Genomic DNA, 14,597 nt, shown 5'->3' on the forward strand with positions numbered 1-14,597 from the left:
GCTCTTGCTACTCCAGGTTTGGGGGGGACTGCTTTCGATCCCTGTCCTCACACCCCTCCCTTCCTTCCATTGCTATCCTCTGATTGAGGGTCCTCTGGCCATGTCTTGCCCTTGTGGGTGGTTGCCCTCTAGGTTGGGGTGGCTTGGAAGTTCGTTGTCCCTGTCTGTCTTGGGACTGGTTCCATTCCTTGCTCAGGATTGGGGGGTGGGTTTACACCGTGTGCCATTACTTTACGCATGTTCTTGCCTTCGGGGCACAGGGATGGGAGGCTGTCTATGTGCTGGCAGAGTGACTGCGCAGGTTTCTGCTTGTCCTTCTGTCCCTACCCTTGGGTTCTGAGGTTTTGGTACTACTTTGGTGGTGGTGTTAGTCACCGTTTCTTTCCAATCTTTCTGCTCTTCGCACACTGTTTCCATGCTTCCACAGTTTTTTATCTGGTGGTTCCGCGTTGTGGTGTGGAAAAGTTCTTCGAAGAAAACTGACGTAGGCGCGCCGGGGGCGGGTCTCATGTGACCTCGCTGACGTCACGTACGCGGACGACGCCTGGGCGGAGTCACGTGATGTCGCCCCCGGCGCGCAGGGATGCTGTGGCAAAAAGTTTCCGGATCCAGTCTCACGGCTGGGGATAATTCTACATGAAGGAATTTGCGGCTAGAATCGTCTCTACCAGATACATCATTACCTAAGGTAAGTAACTCGTACTTTTGCACCTCTCATAGCTTTGTCCACTACCTCGTTCCTTGAATGGAATCGGTTAAGGAATCACTCACAGGCCCATCTGATGTGGATGACTCCCATGGTTGCCCCATGACGTATGTTTGCCATAAGGGCCTTCCCTGGATACCCTTTCAAGATATATCAGTCAAGAATTTAACTTGTTTGAATCTTTTCTCACCATACAGCAAAAACCACAGAAAGGAACTGAAATTAAACTAGAATTGTATCTTTCTTTTGTTTTTAAGAAATTAGCACTACTAAAAGGGACGGGTGGGTGGGCTTAAAAAAACTAAATATCTAGACCCTTCAAGGATCCCAATTCAGTGAAGTTTCATTTAAAAAAACAAAATCTTGTCTTTTATACTATATCACACAAATATCACATTACATGTTGTCCCTTCGGGTCACACAGCAATGACAAATTAATCATAGATTACCTTACCTGTCAGGTAAGTAGTACAGGATAGCATTGCGGCCTTAATGTTCGGTCCTGTATTCGGCTCCCAATCGTCATTGCTGGGCATACATCGCCATATATGACATATAGGAAAACTCCCATAGGTATTAATCATGCGCAAAAACAAAACTAACAATTAAAAACTATAATAATAACTTGACAGGGACAGTCAGGCCAGCGATATTACCTAGAAGAGTCCTCAAGCAGCAGGTAGGCAGAGGAAGTTGCAGTCCTCGTCTAAGTTCTGCTCCAAGTCAAGCGAGAGGTTAGCTTGGTGCTCGAAGTTCTCCTGTAAGTCAAAATCGAAGTCCAAACATAAGCACAAGAAAGTGAAGCGAGACTTGGCTCCCATCCACCTACTGTCTGTCCAAAGAAAAGAAGCGAGGGCATCTCAATATCAGTCAGTCTCCTTCCAGGTCCTGGTTGCAGAGCCAATTCCACAGTTGTTCCTGGGGTACCTAAAATGTCCCGGGCCATCGGCGACACTGCATCAAATTGAAACCTTTAAAGAGTTTATTCTGCAGATACTTGCCACCATTATGGCACCATCTGATCTGCTTGGGCCATAACGACCTTTGTACAGGGTCTGGTACAGACTTTCACTCTGACTGCATGACCTCCATCAGTCCCTCCTTGATCTGTTTACCAATGCCACTAGCACCAGAGGAAATCGGGTGCTGGTTCTGATGTATGGTCCTGAACTGATATCAGCACGATCCCCACTGATGACGGTCCACGCAATTATCAAAGCACAACTTGCTGCTATACAACCTGATTGTAATCCTATACCCTTACTAAAGCATAAAAGTGATTAAAGGCTCCATTATCTTTTTGGTTCTGATTCCGCATTATGATGATGTCAATTTTACATGAACTTAAGAGGCCAACGGACTTGATTCTTCCCTTGATACAGGGTTGACCTCTGGGATATGGTCAATAAGATTGTGCTAGGGGTCACAGAAGACCTTAGAGCCTCAGTGTCTCAAACCCTTCAGGATGAACAAGATGTAGCTAAATAGTTCATCCATGCTAGCCTTGATACTAATGATTGTTTGGGAAGATCAGATGCTCTAGGGTGGTGCTCCACTGCCAAGAGTGGATGCGCTCAACCAGATTTCCTGGAGGCATACAAGCCTCTGTCTCATGGATATACCTTTTAATGGTTCATGTCTGTTTGGTGAAAAAGCCCACCTTCTAACGTTTCAAAGAGAGTAGGGCCACAGCGCGTTCTCTGGGTCTTTTGACCTCTCACCAGTTTAAAACAAGCATTTGCTGTGCAATAGGTCTCACATTTTCATGAGTGTAGTGGCATGTTATTGGATGGTCGTATACGTAGAAATAAACAATGATTTATTTTCCCCTGTATTTGCACTGCGGGTGTTTCCTGTAAATTCAGTATCTGCCTGTGCTTTTTACAAAATGGTGGTAAGTCATCCAGAATTGTGATTCTTTAAATGTTATACAGATATTTTAGAACATTATTAAAAGCTAGAAATGCTGTGTGATGCTTACATGAAAGCTTTACATAGATTTGATTTCTTAGTACGATGATACACAAGCGTGATACACTAGAGGAGCCAGAAGAGAGACACAAGGAATCAGAATGAAAAGTTGAACATGTAGCATTTAAACATCGAAACTATCTTGGGTGCAATTCTTAGTATGCTGAAGCAAAGTAAGGAAGGCTAGAGGGCTTGCTGTTATGAGGAAGACACCGAGTGGGGAGGTAAAAATGAATAGGAGTGAGAGAGGAGGCAAGGAAAGGGAGCAATAAAAGGGAAGGAAAATAAGCCAGAATGCAAAAAATAAAGGCATAATTCAAATCACAAGCAGCGGCATAGGAAGACCGACCACAATGACTGGAGGGAGAGGGTGCGAGCGCGGAGGCAACAGATGGACAGAGATGGCCAACCCAAAAAAACTGTTGGTGATGTCCGCTGGGAGGAAACCAAGAACACAAAGGTGGGACATATGGACATTATTGACCAACCACAGTTAAGGAATTTACAAAGGCAGGCCAACTTACCAACCATAAGCGCTGGGCGATTTCCTGAATACAGCATTTCTCGAAGCGACTGCACAAGCGCTGCCTTGGCAAAGCCTAAAAGTCAGAGGCTACTCGGCTCGAAAAAGTAGAGAAATGTTACCAAAATTGCAAACCTAGTGACTTGAACAATCTACTTGACCTAACTATAATGTGCTTGACCATAAACTCATCTCAAATTGTGAGATCCTAGGTAAACTTTTATTTACCAAGTCGCCTTTTTCTTCATTATCACATACAAGGGCACCTTCAAGTATGTGAATTCAGCATGTCTGCTGTGGAAACAACATTTGTTTGATTTAATAGTCTAAACTTTTGCTCTGTCTATAATAAAAATCTAGCCCTCGTATAGGGTGCACATGACCCCTGACTTGCCTCTTAGTACGCTAATTTCATTGTCATCAGGAAATGTTTCTTAGTTCCTTTTCAGATATGTAACTGAAGCATGATGTAGTAGTGCTCTGTCCTTTACAGGTATTTTTCATTGCAATGGCTGATACTTTCCCAGTGACATGCAGTTTTAGTTAGAAAACTCTATAGCATATAAACAATGTGTAAATCCAGTTTCGACAAATATTTATAATTTGCATATCCCCTAGTGAAGTATTGGGATTCGTTTTGATTCTAGTAAAAAAATGTTTACATCTCGCTTCAGAATTATCAAAAACGTGCTTTCCTAACTACTGAAATATATTTTGAAATGCACAGTTCACCATTGTCGGACAGTTCCCTTTAAAAAATCCTTTAACTTTGCAATCAGAGAAAGAAAAGTAAACACCAATCTCTAGGATAAAATAAGAAGCATTGTGTAAGAAGACATGAAATGACATTTGACCACTGTCTTTGAAAGTGCAGGAAATGTGACAAGATAAAAACAAGATTTAAAGGCTTCTTTAATGCTCGTTCACTTTCTGAATAAACTGAACACCTGTTTCTTGCCAGCTCAAGGTCTCTCGCCAGTAGCCCCTTATAAAAACCTCACCCTGATAAAATCTGACTTGCGAGTGGATTTTCTCAAGACTTGCTAGTGTTTGGAGCTTATATATAGGTAACGTCAGTCCCCCCAGACTCTGCTGCAGTCATCCTAATCCTTTCAAGGCCTAGGACGGGGATTGGGCAGGCAGCATCCAGAGCACCAATGTCATCACTTCTCCCAGGCCCCTTCCTCCGTGACAACTGTCACAAAGCTGCTTTAGCTTTCAATTAGTGGCGCACACCCACTCTATGGGAGGTAGGAAATGATTCATTGTGGCTGTCCCCACCCTTTCTTCTGCCTCACCTCCCCGTCCCTTCACGTCGGAGTGGCCCTCCATCGGAAATAGGGACAGATTGTTACTCCTGCTATTTCGTCGTTCTGAACAATGATGGAGGGCTTCTGCCTATTTTACAGCTTCATAGTCTAAATGCCTTTCTATGGAAGGACTAATTCAAAGTGCTAAAGCTGGTCCAAGTTCTGTTTGCTTTGGATCAAGGCAACAGGATATCGTTATACCCGTCCTGCAGTCTCACAGGTGTTACCTGCCATTCAGGGTAGGCCAAGAACATTTTCAGTTTGCCATGCTCCCCTTCAGCTTTACCAGTACCCCTCAGGTGTTCATAAAAGTGATGGTGGCGGTCCCTGCCTATCTTTGGAGGGTGCCAGTTTTTTCTTAGTTCCGCACTGGCTGTTGAAGGCGGGCTACCCAAATTTAGTCTGGGACCACCCATACAATGGCTAACCTTATGTCTTTGGATGTCTTGATCACACCGGAGTCCTTTGCAGAGGCATCCATTCATAAGAGCTGTCTTGGAGATGGTCCAGTTCAGGGCCTTCCCTCCATTTCAACACATACAGGACATCTGTGCTATGATCCTGATGTTTCTGCTGCTGTCCTGGATCTCGGTGGAGCTGATTTGAGGCTTCTTTGCCCCTGTTAGCCACCTGATTTCTGATTGTCCACTGTGCCACGTGGCAATTGTGGACTCAGCTGTGGAACCTGAATTCCCAGTGGGTCCAATACCAAAACAATCTGTCACATGTCATCCAGGTTTTGTAGGTGACTTCGCAACATCTGCAGTGGTGGCTGCTTGACCGCAGTTGGTCAAAAGAAAACCCCTTTTCCCCCACCCCGAGCTGATGGAGGTGACTGACTGTGTCCCTGCTGGGTTGGGTAGGTCATCTGAGTATGGTAGAGATCAGAGGACTCTGGTATCCGGCAAAAACACGGGTCCATATCAGTCTGTTAATTCTTCTGGATTTGAAGGCCTTCCTGCCGTGCATCATCAGAAGGCTGGACAACACCACCACCATGTGGTATTGCAACCAACAGGGCAGAGTGGGGTCCTGTGCCAAGAGCTATGTGAATTTGGAGTTGGCTGGAGCATCTAAAGGTTAATTACTAAAGATAATTTTTTGGCCCTTTAGGTCTTCTTGCATTTGCCTAACCAACTATCTCTATAACACACGCTGTGATCTGATTTCTTAAAGGTTTAACACATATGTTCATTTCCAAACAGTTTATGATGCCACAGTGGGACATTAACTTGGTCTTGGCATTACTTGTGTGCATTTCCTCTGAGCAAATACACAGCTGCTCGTTGCGTTTTTTGACTTTAAAGACTGTCTTCCTCTTTTCGACCCCTTCAGCTTGTCCCTAAGTGAACTCTAGTCTGATGGGACAACTGCCTTACACCACCTTTTTTCTCGGCAAGCTGGTGCCGAGAACTTGGGCAGCCAAGAAACTTTTATCAGCATGCAGGGTGGCACTTTATTGCGGCTCCTCTCTGTCAATTTTGGAGCAGAGCGAAGCTTACGGTGAATGCATTGTGCCACCTAGTAGCACACAAGACCACTCCTTTAAAAGGCTATCCGATTGACCAGGAAAAGTGTTACCATAGGTAACTTAACTTATTTTTTGCATATCACACACAGATTAATTAACTACCTTACAAAATAGATAATGTCACTATAACCTGGCATGCCTTCATAAATATAATGGAGCAAAACCAAACACATGCTGGAGAGGATTTAGTGAACACATGTTATGGAACTGCCCACAGTTAGAAATATTTTTGGCATGAGATTTTCTTTTTTTTTTCATATTCAAAAATAGTTGTATTTATATTCCACATGTTTCTCAAATTTGGCATGAGGTTTTTAGAAGGATTCAGGCTATTGCTGGAGTGAACCTGGTGAGGTGTCGGCTGGTGACCATATTAGGGGACCCCTCTGAAGGTGTATGTTCATGCTGCACAGGGTAAAGTTCTTATTATTAGTGACTAAAGAGGTAATCCTAGCATTGTGAAATACAATTTATGGCTTTTGAAACTGGTCAATATTAAATATGAACCTGAAGAGAACGATCAAAAATTCCAGAAGATACGGGTACCAGTTCTGCCTTCATGACAAAAGTCTTGTAATAGCATTACATGTCCTAGCCACCGAGAGACACTTCGTTTAGTCACAGCTATTTTGATAAATAGTGATTCTCATTACCAACCTTTTTGTATGTCACTGGTGACATATGTATTAAATGATGAATGTATTAACATTATAGGGTAAGGAAGGGCGGGCCATCTGATGGAATCTGGGAGGGAGTTTAATTGGGCGCAGAGAAGTTGTGTGATTATGGCATGTGTTTAAAATGTAATAAAATATTATTGAACCACTAATATTATCAGTTGTGAATCCTGAATAGTCTCAATCTGCAAAGCTGTTACTGGATTGTAGCTTTTACATTTACCCATTAGCCGAAAGGTTTAAATAACAACATAAAATACACACCCATGTACAATGGTACAGATAAATGTAAAGCTAACACTTTAGTTGTTGTGAAGCAGCGGTCTGCATGATAAGAGTCTTTTACAGACATTCCCAAGATCGATATTCTCACTTTCTTTATAAAGTTTTTAAAGGAAACCCTACTCTTTTGAAAGATAGGATGTAAACTGCAAAAATTGTACTGCATGTGGATTCTTAACAGTTCCTGCTGAAAAACACTTGTTATGGGTGAATAACCTGTATTCTTGGCATATTTAAATCATCTCTATTGTTAGATCTGCAATCCATGCAGAAATCTAACTGAATAAAAAGTAAAGCCACGAAAACAACAATGTTCGAGGAGTATGAGCTGCAGATCACACACTAGCATAGTAGATCGCCATCTGGTGTTGGGCTCGGATGCTTGCACCTTGTTGTCTTGGAAGAAGTCTTTGTAGTCACGAGATAGGTGACTCCTCCCTTGGACGATAGTGCGCATGGGCATCGACTCCATCCTTGGATTGTTTTTTTCCGCCATTGGGTTCGGATGCAACTTTTCCGCTCCGGTTCGAAATCTCAATTTCAAACTTTTTCGAAGTGCAAAACTTCCCAAAAATCATCGGATTCACTTTCATCTTCGACCTGACTTCATCGGCTCGATTCCGGTCGTCAACGCAGACCGCTGGGCGGATCCACGCCGTAAGGCCTACGGCTCATGGAAAAGACGCCATTCAAAAAATGCCCCCAGAGTGGAGCAAAGTTCCCGCACAGTGACCATCACAAGGTCTGCAATCTGTGCCTATCACCTGAACACGACGAGTCTAGCTGTCCAGCCTGTGCATCCTTGGGATCGAAGGGCTCGACGACACATCATGGCGCAGAGACCAGCTCCGGAACCAGAGGACATCTTTGATGAAGGCCCCGATGTCCCGGAAGAAGATTCCGAAGCTCTCGAAGTAGTGTCAGAGGCAGTAGACTCAGACGACCCCATCACTCCTGGGCAACGAGTGAGTACTACTGCCCCTACCCCAACCCCTCCAAAACCGAAGGCAGTGGTCAAGACTTCGCCTGTTGGCTCCAGTCGAGACCGAAAACATCCTTCAGAAGCCCCGCCTCCGGGCTCGGCTCTGAAGAAAAGGGACAAGCCTTCCGGTAGCTCGGGACCGAGCAAACCTCATGTAATTGTCCCGCCGGCGCCTTCAGCACCGAAGCCAAAGGAACACTTGGCTCCGAAATCTGCTCCGACGCCTTCCACCTCCGAAACGGCCCCGAAAACCCCGAGGACCGTGGATAAGCCGACTCCGAACGTTTCCAATCCTAAAGATCCGGCTTCTGCTCCGAAACCAATATCCTCGGCACCGAAACAGAAGCCTAAGGACTCTAATACGCCTCCTAAGGCCAAAGACCATAAGGATCAACCGCAGCCTCGCCCGGAACCGAAAAAATCGGCACCGAAAGCGGTTCCCGAGGAGCAAGAACGTTTTCACCCAGATCCTATCGATCCAAGGCAGAAAAAGATTTATATAAACGCAAAAACAGGACATGTCACAGCTGTACCATGTAAAAAGAGTAAACTGGACACACCACCTGCTCCAGTTCCTGTTCAGAAGAAGGACTCTGCCACATTACCTATGCCTCCTACTCCTATACTGCCTTCTAACCCACCTCCTCTGCCTAAACCACCCCTACCTCTAACTTCTACACCACATACACCACCTCCAGATGATGACCGGGGGGGGGGGAGGGGGGTGATCCGAATGACCCGTTCACGGATCCAGATACCACACCACAAGTTGATTGGGCATACCCTATCCCAACAGATCTACCAGACCTCCCAGACCCACAGCCATATCCCTCAAAACCAACTCCCCCAGATGATCACCTTGGGTTTTGACAGTTATTAAATAGGGCTGCACTTTATCATGGTGTCACAATGCACTCAAACGCACCAGAAGAAGACTTCTTCTTAGATACATTTGAACAATCCCAAAAGTCAGTGCAAATATTACCAATGATCAAAGGAGTCATTAAGCACGCCCCTGAAGTATTTAAAGATCCCGTATGTGCCAGGATTCTTAACCCTAGAATAGATCAGAAATATAGGCCTGCCCCTGAAGATCCTGCTTACATCAAAGGACAGTTGCCTTTGGATTCTCTAGTCGTTTCCAATGCGAGAAAGCGTGCCATCTTTCAGACCTCCGGGGATGCGCCACCCCCTGATAAGGAATCTAAATTGCTAGAAGCTTCTGGCAAAAGGGTAGCGGCACAGGCAGCCAATCACTGGTGTATTGCCAATACACAAGCACTGCTGGCACGATATGACAGGGCACATTATGACCAGCTGGAAAACCTATTGCAGCATCTGCCTGACCAGTATAAAACCCAGGCAAATGACCTTATCCAAGAGGGCAAGCTAACTTCAAATGCGTCAATTAAATGTGCACTTGACGCAGCAGACACTGCCTCTAGATCAATCAACACTAGTGTATTCCTTAGACGACATACCTGGCTACGCATTTCAGGCTTTAAGCAGGAGGTCCAGACTACCATACTTAGTCAGCCGTTCAACCAAGAACAGCTTTTTGACCCGGCTGTGGACACTGCACTTGAAAAAATGAAAAAGGACACCGAGACTGCTAAGTCCATGGGAGCGTTGCAGTCTCCACAAACGCGTGGCTCTTTTCGTCGCTCCTTCTATAGAGGAGCCTCCAAAAACATGAGCACAGACACCTCATCTTCATTTAAAGCCACTACACAAACATCCCCCAGTAGAGGATATTTTAGAGGTGGATACAGAGGAAACAACAATAAAGGAAGAGGTCGAGGTAATAACAACACTCGCATCTCCCCGCCACAAAACTGTCACTTTCCTCCGCTCCCCCCAGACCATTCCACTCCGGTCGGGGGCAGATTAACACAGTTCCTACCTGCCTGGAATTCCATCACAACAGACAGGTGGGTATGACAAATTATGGTTACTGCCTGGAACTTCCAGCTACCCCCACACATACCACCCAAACAGCGTCCAATGTCCGCAGACCATCTTACGCTCCTCAAACAGGAGGTTCTCTCACTGCTTCAAAAGCACCCAATAGAGCCAGTTCCCTTAGGGCATCAAGGAACAGGGGTCTACTCACTATACTTCCTAATACCCAAAAAGGACGAGACTCTGAGACCAATACTCGACCTCAGACCCCTAAATCTGTATATACACTCAGATCATTTCCATATGATCACTCTTCAACAGGTGCTCCCGCTGCTGCAACAAGGCGATTTCCTTGCCACACTAGATCTCAAGGACGCCTACTTCCACATTCCCATACATCCTGCTCACAGGAAGTACCTAAGGTTTGTAGTGGACGGACAACACTACCAGTTCAGAGTCCTTCCATTCGGAGTGACCACCGCACCTAGAGTATTCACAAAATGTCTTAGCACATATCAGAAGACAACAAATTCATGTCTTCCCATATCTAGACGACTGGCTAATAAAAGCCAAGTCATTCAACCAATGTGTTCTACACACTCACCAAACCATCCAAATGTTACACAACTTGGGGTTCACCATCAACTACACCAAGTCGCATCTCCAGCCCTCTCATATACACCAATATCTAGGAGCCACAATAAACACCTCCACAGCGCTTGCATATCCCAGTCCAGCCAGGATAGCCAGTATACAAACTCTTATCACAATATTTCAAAACCAACACTCTGCTCCAGCCAGAGTGTTCATGCAACTCATAGGCATGATGGCATCTTGCATCTTCATTGTGCCTTATGCAAGACTTCAAATGCGTCCCTTAAAGGAATGTCTAGCGCGTCAGTGGAATCAGGCTCAAGGACAACTTACAGATCTGGTGTTGGTGGACAGCCGCACACATCGCTCTCTACAGTGGTGGAACCTAACAAACTTGTCTAAAGGGCGGCCGTTCCTTGAGCCCATCTCCTCGGACACACAACTCTAGCAAATGTAACACTCAACAAAAAGTGCTCCATATCAATCACCTAGAATTGCTGGCAATATTCCCAGCATTAAAATTCTTCCAACTACATGTACAGAACAAGGCTGTCCTCATCCGGACGGACAACATGACAGCCATGTATTACATACAAAAACAAGGAGGCACACATTCTCTGCAGCTGTCCCAGCTCGCACAGAACATTTGGAGATGGGCCATTCCCCAGAACATATACCTACTTGCAGAACACCTTCTAGGAGTTCACAATCAGATTGCGGATCTGTTAAGTCGACAGACACAACAGATTCACGAGTGGGAACTACATCCCCAAGTTCTACTACCCTTTTTCCAAATGTGGGGCCAACCAGACCTAGATCTGTTTGCCACACAAGAAAACGCAAAATTCCCAACTTTCGCTGCCAGGTTTCCGCACCCGGAGTCAAAAGGCAATGCGATATAGATGAACTGGTCAGGCAGATTTGCGTGCGCTTTTCTGCCTCTCCCACTCATTCCACTAGTGGTATGCAAGCTCAGGCAACAATCTCTCAAACTGATCCTAGTAGCTCCCACATGGGCACGTCAACCGTGGTTCACAACACTACTGGAACTCTCACTAGTTCCACACCAAAAACTACGTCTCTCCCCGTCCTTAGAAACCCAGAACCATGGAGACATCAGACACCCAGGTCCAGATCAACTGAATCTAGCGATCTGGCTCCTGAAATCCTAGAGTTCGGTTACCTTAACCTTCCGCCGGACTGCATGAACATTATCAAAGAAGCCAGAAGACCTACTACTAGAGCTTGCTATGCTGCAAAATGGAAAAGATTTGCCATTTACTGCACTAACAATAATATACACCCACTGGATGCCTCCATCCAGAACATCATTTGCTACTTACTACATTTGCAAAGATGTAACTTAGCATACTCATCCATATGACTGCATCTAGCAGCACTTGCAGCTTACTTACAAAATCGACAACACTTGTCACTTTTTAGAGTCCCTGCGATCAAAGCATTCATGGAAGGACTTAAAAGAATTATTCCTCCCAGATTACCACCTTCTCCGGTGTGGAATCTAAACATTGTTCTTACTAGGCTCATGGGACCCCCATTTGAACCTCTACAGAAATGCGAACTGCAGTTCCTTACATGGAAAGTAGCTTTCCTTATTGCAATCACATCTCTCAGAAGAGTGAGTGAGATCCAGGCTTTAACCATACAAGAACCATTCTTACAATTGCATCGTAACAAAGTGGTTCTTAGGACAAATCCAAAATTCCTTCCAAAAGTCATATCTCCTTTTCATCTTAACCAGTCAGTAGGATTACCAGTGTTCTTTTCAAACCCAGACTCTGTAGCGGAGAGAGCTCTTCACACCTTAGATGTTAAAAGAGCCCTTCTTTATTACATTGGCAGAACTAAATCTTTCCGCAAAACAAAACAATTGTTTGTAGCTTTCTCTCCACCACATAAGGGTAACCCCATCTCCAAATCCGGGATTGCAAGGTGGATAGTTAAATGTATCCAAATATGCTACCAAAAAGCTCAACGCACATTAACAGTTCCCCCTAGAGCACATCCCACATGCAAACTAGGGGCTTCCATGGCATTCTTAGGGAACATTCCCTTAGAAGACATTTGTAAGGCAGCCACATGGTCTACAACACCTTCACTAAACACTATTGTGTTGACGTAAAAGCAAAGCAACAAGCTTCTGTGGGCCAAGCTTAAAACTTTATTTCAAACCACTGCAACCGATACAGGTGACCACCGCTAGGGGAGATACTGCTGTATAGTCTATGCTAGTGTGTGATCTGTAGCTCATATGCCTCAAACGGGAAATGCTACTTACCAGTATGCATCTGTTCTTGGCATGTAGAGCCGCAGATCCACACAAGCCCACCCTCCTCCCCGGGACCTGTATCTGTTCCAGTTCTATCTTACTTAGATATACACAAATGGACATCTCTTTTTCTTCTACTAACTCCATCATTTCCCATCATGGCGAAAAACAAGGATGGAGTCGATGCTCATGCGCACTATCGTCCAAGGGAGGAGTCACCTATTTCGTGACTACAAATACTTCTTCCAAGACAACAACAAGGTGCAAGCATCCGAGCCCAACACCAGATGGCGATCTACTATGCTAGTGTGGATCTGCAGCTCTACATGCCAAGAAAAGATGCATACTGGTAAGTAGCATTTCCCTTTCCCTACTTGTTCCTAGGCTATTGCACTCTCTTCTAGGTTTTTTTCATTGTCCCTAAAATTAATGGGCATCCCTCTATTTAAGTTAGTAGGTGTTTTGTCCAATGAGAGCTGCTGTGTAAGTACTTTGCTCCACTGCCTTCTGGGTAAGTGTCACGTTCCAGACACACAATGAATGAAATCAATTGTGTATTATGTGTGATTATACGTGCAGAGAAGGTCTTTAAAGGAACAAATATAATATTTACCAAAGCTTATTTCCCCAAAGTGATCCACATAACTGCCATCCTCACTGGGCTCAATGGGGGAGGGGGATAAGTGGTCCAGTTCCCTGTGAGCGAAAGGCCAGATTTATTAAGTTGCACATTAGTATCTCATTCTGGAAGAATCATTCCATAAAGGTGCAGGGAGACGTTGGTGTATTTGATTAGAGAACCTGTTGAAGTTGTTACCCTTATTGTAAACATTTTATTATATTTTTGTGTTTTGTTATTAGGCTAAGGAAAGTATGGCAAAGAAGAAAATGCACAGTCAAAAATGGAATCCTTACCATATCGCATGCAACTGTAAGTTATTAAAAAGTGCTAGTGTGAGTTGACACGTATTGGTATCTTGTGCACACCCACTGCACCAAATCTCTGAATAAAATGTTCATTATTGTTGTCAGAGTTGTTATATTTTTTTTAATCGTTTTTCTTGATGCATACCTTTTAATTTGGTGATGTAAGACCAGTGAACTGTTTTGCTCACTGGAGAGTTTTATATTTTTCTCCAGGTTAGGATAATGTTTCATCCATCCTTAAAGCATTGTAGACTGGCACTGTGCTCAAAGGAATTGCGATATTTGCATCGTTATTTTTTTAAATGGATCTTATTGATAGACAAGTAGCATGTGACGTCCTAAAGCATACTTATACGTTGTAGCTTGTTTGTCTAATATATTTTGGCACAGCAGCAGATGTTCTTGTTAAACTTTGGTTAACTATAGTGATACAGTGGATAGAGTTTTATTCTTCCCCTTCCTCTCTGAATTGGAAAGGGATCCATCATACAGTATGTGTTCAAATCTGTACGCGCCTCCTGCAGACTATTGGTTTTCTTCTAGAACAAGAACGTTATGCATGTTGGATGACTGTTGTCTAAACTTTGGAACTCTTAAAGTACTGTGAGCTCAGCATCGTACTGTCAAACATCTCTGGATCGTGAACCGTCTCCAGATAGCAGTTTAAGGTTGAATCAACATGACTATTGTGTCTCAATTTATGTTTAAGTTGCAAGAATGAGACTTATGGGTATAGAGCCATTTTTGTATTTTAATGCTGCATCATATGCACTCTTTTCATGTATGCATCTGTCTTCTGAATTTGCAGCTGGTTTGGCCTGTGACCTGATGAGGCTGGGTAGGCAGAATGGTACAGTAAAAGATGGTGCAATTTACAACCGAACATGTGTTGAGTTCTTAAA

At 44.3% G+C, this 14,597-nt stretch overlaps 1 protein-coding gene across 4 annotated transcripts in view; it reads left to right on the plus strand.

Annotated features, from left to right (window-relative positions):
• The window catches only part of ASAP1 (ArfGAP with SH3 domain, ankyrin repeat and PH domain 1), a 1,875,051-nt gene that overhangs the window by 865,122 nt on the left and 995,332 nt on the right, over window positions 1-14,597 (plus strand). For all 4 annotated transcript variants that reach the window (XM_085604920.1, XM_085604922.1, XM_085604921.1 and 1 more), the window contains one exon: window positions 13,630-13,699. In XM_085604920.1, coding sequence (XP_085461046.1) covers window positions 13,630-13,699 — 70 coding nt within the window. The remainder of the gene's footprint in view (window positions 1-13,629; window positions 13,700-14,597) is intronic.

The sequence above is a fragment of the Triturus cristatus genome, chromosome 5_1 (assembly GCF_964204655.1).
Source record: "Triturus cristatus chromosome 5_1, aTriCri1.1, whole genome shotgun sequence".
NCBI classification, from domain to species: Eukaryota; Metazoa; Chordata; class Amphibia; order Caudata; family Salamandridae; genus Triturus; species Triturus cristatus.